This window comes from Erythranthe guttata, chromosome 13 (assembly GCF_056151865.1).
Source record: "Erythranthe guttata isolate IM_541 chromosome 13, IM_541, whole genome shotgun sequence".
Taxonomy (NCBI): Eukaryota; Viridiplantae; Streptophyta; class Magnoliopsida; order Lamiales; family Phrymaceae; genus Erythranthe; species Erythranthe guttata.
The window spans coordinates 5,016,648-5,023,042 of NC_142545.1; the positions used below are offsets into that span (position 1 = coordinate 5,016,648).

Here is a 6,395-nt window from a genome sequence, read left to right on the forward strand (position 1 = left end):
TCATTTTTTTAGACATTCGTGAAGTTAGTAGGAGCGTTAGATCAAGAAAGATAGATCTTGAGAAGATTATGGTGGATATTTAAGCATCTAATTCTCCTCAAGATAAAATTTCTCTTCAACCTATACAACAAGTTAAAACAAGTAATTCACCACTCTATAAAGATGTCATCGGTGACATACTGTAGAACCACCACAATCAGTAACTCGGAGAAAATGTCAGAGGAAAAGAAGATCTCCATATAATATCAAATGACTATCTGGTGTATCTACATGAATTCAATTTTGATATTTGATATTGGAAATGATCCAGATCCACATTCACAAGTCATGAAAAATAAAGATTCTAATAATTGATGTGGAATTTGTTTAACCATTGCCAAAATGGGCATTTGGTTAGAAAAAAAAAAAAAAGGAAAAAAAGAAAAAATAGGTGGAATTGAACCTTAAGGGAAGTTTATATAATTTTCTAAATTCTAGGGGTTTTTCTGAAAATATACTTGATTCTAGGGGCTGTAGATACAGTTTACAAAAAAGAAAGGGTTAAATACAGTCTACCCTCGGGCTATTGGTTCGACGAAATTGAACCGGTTGAGTTTGCTCCCATTGCAACATTTCTCTACCACTCTACTCTGATTCAGCAAATCTCATTTCCCGGTTCTCTGAAATTTGCAATCAAGGTAATTTTGATCGACACAAAACCCTAGCTTCCGCTATTCGCATTTCATTCGAAAACTTTTATTTTTTTCAAGTTTGCTGAATGACCAATTGTTATACGCTGATCACTCACTTTGTCGACTTTTTTTCTTTTCCCTGAGTGAATTTACGGGTTTTGGTTTGATATTAGGCCGATTGAGTGAAGCAAAGGCGAGGAATCGATGGCCACGGTTGATGTAATCAAATGTTGCCTCGACGCAATCAGACAAGTAAGTTCTCAGATTTTCTTCAATTGAATTCGTGGAAAATAAGGTTGTCTGATATGAATTCTGTTGATTCTGAGGTTAATTTTAGGGGAATGTATATTGGTATCGGCCATAACTTAGATCTTTTACTTTCGTTTCTTTTTTCGTTATTTCTTTTTGTTTCAGATATCTGAGAACATTAAAGATGCAATTGTATACTTGGATGCTGGAAGTTCGGAAAGTTTCCAGTTTGTCGGGGCATTCCCTTTGTTTCTGGAGCTTGGTGCCCGGGCTGTTTGTAGCTTGGAGAACATGTCAGCTCTTGATAAGGTTGTCTATTCGTTTTCCGACGAGTTTCTCTTTTGATTGCCAAGTTTCGGATATGCATGATGTTTAACGTTCGAAGTTTAGGAATACTATATTTTTAATATGTTTAAATAATGAAATGGAAATCAAAGTATGCATCGTATAAGGCCTCGTTTGGTTGGGGAGATTAGCCATGATTAACTAAATAGTTGGACTTTGTTTGATGTTTGGTATCCCCACTAATTTACCGGGTCGATCAGCAAATGTTGTGTTATAATGGTTTATCTTATCTTCTAGCATGTTTTTTGTTGGACCTTCCGAGGTCCAATAAAACGATTGGGTTTCATTAGATTATTTAGTCTTATCTTGGCTAATCTTATCTTGGCAACCAAACGAGGCCTAAGTGGAATCACATCAAAATACAGCTGAAAGGTAAGGTTCGCTGTCACTTGTTGGATTACTTGTATGTTGCTCTGGTCTTCTCCTTTCTCGTACTTTTTAGAGTTATGATGGAGGAATATCATAATGGTAGAAATTTATTTGTTTATATAATTCATATTTCCCCTATTTTTCCAGGCTGTCGATTGGAGTACTGATTCTGATTCTGCAAGGAAGATTGTGGTGATTACATCGCGTCTTCTGATTGATGCACATCGGTATATTTTACGTTGCCTGAGCACGCTCCAAAATGTCCACCATTGTGCTATATATACTTCCATCTCAGAGGTGACAATTTAGTTTAATTTGTTAGAATTTAACTTTTTCGCTATGTTTTTGTTTCAGTAGTTCTATGAATTTCCCGATTCCCTATGTTTTGTATGTAATATTGTTTTTCCTGAATGTGTGGAGTTCTTTATAGATTTTTTATACTTTTGCTAAATTTGATTGAGAAACTAATACAACAAAAGAATTTGAGAGGAGCCTTTCAGATCAAATTACTTTCTAATAAGTTATGAAATTAAGTAAGAAGAAGTTGTAAGTAAATCAGTGAAGTTGCAGCCTTAATGTGTTGGGAGGCCTATGGTTACACACATACACCCACACACACCGTAACAGTTGTCTCACTGGAGCACGAGTCTTTCCCGATAAAATTGTTGGCTATTTTTTAGATGTTATATGTACCTACCGGATGTAATTTTAGGTTTGATCTCTACATTTATACCTTCTTTCTCGAGTACAGCGGTTTGCAGTTAAGTTACATGAACTTAACAGTCACTTTTTTGTAATCTGGACAGTATTTTTGAAAAAATCTTCTCTGCATTGATTATAAAATCATTAGAGTTGAATCGTATATAAATACTCTGTTATACCACTTATCCGTATTTTTCTTGCTAATATAACTGATATGGAAATTGAAAGCCAAGATACGATTTCAATGTATCTGCTTACTCATATGTAGTCTCTACCCTAATATAGGTAGCCCACTCGACGTATCCCAATTCACCTCTGGGCCCAGATGCTTTTCACGAATACGAATCTCTGCTCAACCAAGATTACGAGGAACTTCTTAAGAAACACGAAACAGATCACATTTTGTCTGGAAACGTAAGTCTCAAGGAAAATACTAACTCCGAAGATGAAGGATGGTCGGAACTAACTTCTATTGAAGACAATATTACTGGCCATGAAAACGAAGATGCCGTTTCAAGCGCAAGATCTCATCAAGAAGACGACTTGGGGCAAAAATTGATGCTCTCAGTGCATCACTTCCCGTTGATTCTGTGTCCCTTTTCGCCTAAAGTCTTCGTCTTACCTTCAGAAGGATCTGTAGCTGAAGCAAGCTTATCTGCTGAGCATGAGAATTCTATAAGCTCGGGTTTACCTCCGTTAAGTACCGGGAGACTTGCCGACACCGAAGATGTCAGTCCCGGGGCAACTCTTACTGCCCAATTTCTCTATCATTTGGCCTTAAAGGTGATACAGCTTAACAACTTCCTTTGTCAATATGACAGCATGCATGCTTTCTTTATTACAGATAGTCGAACTTGTTAATAAAAATAGGGTAAAGTCATAACTTTTTGTTCTCCCGAGTTGTGAAAATTTCTGTTTCATGAACTTGCAGATGGATCTGAAACTTGAAATATTTTCTCTGGGTGATTTGTCGAAAACGGTAGGAAAGCTTTTGACAGACATGTCTAGTCTTTATGATGTTGGTAGACGTAAAAGATCAGCCGGGCTATTGATTATTGATCGTACACTTGATCTTCTTACTCCATGCAGCCATGGGGACTCGCTTGTGGATCGGATTTTTTCATCCCTGCCTCGTAGGCAACGCGTAATGTCCTTGAACCAGACACGAGTCTCCCAAAGCCAACTAAAAAACGACCCACTGAAACTAGAACGTGCTCCTCTTTCTGTACAGATTCCATTCGAAAAATTCATCATTGAAGAAAATGCCAAAAGCAATTCTCAGCTTTTGAAAACTTTAGAGGCGTTTTTGGTTGGGTGGAATACCGTTGACTCAGATGCGCAGACTGTTGAGTTGATGAAACTCAGTAAGAAACTAAGTGATGAAAGTTGCTTTCAATATAACGAGGGTGAACTTCTGCACGGATCCTTTGTCTCTACAGATAATTTCCATGGAGCACCTTACTTGGAAGCGATGCTTGACAGAAGGACGAAAGATGGAGCCATGCTAATCAAGAAATGGCTTCAAGAAAGTTTACGTCGCGAGAATATATCTTTGGATGTGAAAATCCGCCCTGGTTTTCCTTCCAACTCGGAGTTACAGTCCTTGGTTAAGGCGCTAGCCAAAAGACAGTCTTCGTTTCTCAAAAACAAAGGCATTATTCAGTTAGCTGCATCCGCATTACATGCCTTGGATCAATTGCATTCGGCGAGTTGGGACGCTTTTAATAGTGCCGAGAAGATTCTACATGTAAATGCTGCAGATACGAGCCAAAGCCTTGCTGCCCAAATCAGCGACCTCATAAATAAAACTGCTTTAGTTGCTTCCCAAGTGCAAAAGAAAAATCAGGGGCTATTTAATCTTCAAGATGCTCTTCTCTTAGCAATTATCGGCTACATATTGGCCGGTGAAAATTTCCCGACCTCCGGTTCCGGTAGTCCGTTTTCATGGCAAGAGGAGCGTTTCATGAAAGACGCTATTGTGGACGCTATTCTTGAAAATCCAGCTGTCGCGAAATTAAAGTTTCTCCATGGTTTGGACAACTTGCAGAAAATAAAATCCGACGAGAAGAAAGAAGATCCTTCCGGAAACTTGGATGATGTGGAGTTTGACGATGACGATGATCAATGGGGTAATTGGGGAGATGAAGATGCCGAAAAAGATACTGATAAAGAGGAAGTTTTCGGCGACATGCAGCTAAAGCTAGAGCTAAGAGATCGGGTGGATAATCTTTTCAAATTCTTTTATAAATTGTCCAGCATGAAACGAAATTCAGCCTTGGAAAGTAGGCGTAACGACGATCCTTCTTCGAGTAAAGGGTTGCTGTATAAACTTCTCACGGGTATTTTAGACAAGAACGACATACCTGGAATGGAGTATCATTCCTCTACAGTCGGACGCCTTTTTAAGAGCGGATTTGGAAGATTTGGTCTTGGACAGGTTTTCGTTTAGTCGAACAAGTATACATTTTTTTTTGTGTCCTCGATAATTTCTGAAATAACTGAATTTTTTCCCCTTTTGCATCCCACAGGCTAAACCTAGTCTCGTCGAGCAGAACGTAATACTGGTTTTTGTAATTGGGGGCATAAATGGCGTGGAGGTATGCTTCTTTATTTATATAGTCCTCTTAGGCCTCGTTAGGTTTGGGAGATTAGCCATGATTAACTAAATAATGGTACTTTGGTGGTGTTTGCAAATGCTTTTTGAAAGTGATTATGCGGTTTTTTTTGCTCATAATCTGTTTTTAGGTGTTTGCAAAATCAACTTTTGCTTTTGCTTCTCTTAAAATAATCTGCTTTAAGCTATTTTTTTAAAAGCACCCATAATCCTGCTTTTTCAATTTTAGTTCATTTTCCGAAATATTTGCAAACACCCCCAACTTTTAGAAATAAGCACTTAAAACTAACTTAAATCACAATCACTAACTTCTGCTTTTAAATAATCATTTGCAAACACCACCTTTGTTTGATGTTTCGTATCCCCAACAACTTGGCGGGTCGACCCGCAAATATTATGTTATCATGCCTTATCTTGCCTTTCAGGCATGTTTTTTTTATTGGATCTTCCAAGGTCCAATAATGCAATTGGTTTCATTAGATTATTTAATTTTATCTTGGCTAATCTTATCTTCCCAACCAAACGAGGCCTTATGATTTTAATTGCTTTGTTTTTCCTTCAAAATTTGAAGCCTAATCATGCGTATGATTCGCCTAAAAACATTTTCCTCTCTCTTCTATAACTTGACGGCTATCGACCGAGTGTTCTTGAACCGTCATTTTGCTACAATGCATTGAATTTTGTGTTTGTAAGATGCTTATTTTTTTGTATTGCATTGTAAGGTGCGGGAAGTGCAGCAGGCGTTGACTGAGAGCAGTAGGCCCGATATTGAACTAATACTTGGTGGGACAACATTTCTTACACCAAACGACATGCTTGAATTACTTCTCGGTCAGTATTCTCATATATAGCGTGACGCGCGCGAACCTGTGTAATGTCGATCAGTTTATACGTAGAGATAGTTGGAAGTGTCACCAAAAGATATCTGTAATTGCACTTTTGGAAGTTTTAACTTTGCTATCCTACTCGACAAATTAGTGTTCTCCAGATCTCCTTCGTTAGGTACGAGATGTATGTACATTGTTGTAAAACACAATTTGACAGAAAACGCTGTAATAAGTTTTTGTTTTCTCAGCAAATTATATGTTTATTTTTTTTAATCAATTATGAAATTAATGTGAAGTTCATCGTCGTCCATTCAGATTTGGGGCTCTTTGAGAAAACTTTCTCAAACTCTTTCATTAATAGAGAGAGGGACAATTCATACTTTACTCTTTGCGAGAAATTCATACTGCGTTCACCTTTTCTCTAATGTCAAAATTGCTCTTGCACAATCTTCTTCCCACTACTCCCATCTCCATTATCGTTTTTCCTTTTTTTTTTTTTTTCTAAAATTAATTTTCGTTTTTATTTTCTATTGTATTTTATTTTTTTAATTTTTATAAAAAAAAATTAATTATTTTTTTTAACTTTTTTTTTTCGATGTCAAGTTTATTAATCGACTA

The 6,395-nt window shown here is 37.1% G+C and overlaps 1 protein-coding gene across 1 annotated transcript; it reads left to right on the forward strand.

The window, feature by feature from the left end:
* The first annotated feature begins 456 nt into the window (after positions 1 to 456).
* Positions 457 to 6,029, forward strand: LOC105953793 (vesicle docking protein). Its single transcript, XM_088827514.1, has 8 exons — positions 457 to 677; positions 845 to 923; positions 1,086 to 1,229; positions 1,782 to 1,931; positions 2,622 to 3,119; positions 3,268 to 4,773; positions 4,865 to 4,933; positions 5,673 to 6,029. The coding sequence occupies exons 2-8, from the start codon at positions 876 to 878 to the stop codon at positions 5,799 to 5,801; spliced, it is 2,544 nt and encodes an 847-aa protein (XP_088683640.1). The 5' UTR covers positions 457 to 677; positions 845 to 875; the 3' UTR covers positions 5,802 to 6,029.
* The last annotated feature ends 366 nt before the right edge of the window (positions 6,030 to 6,395 follow it).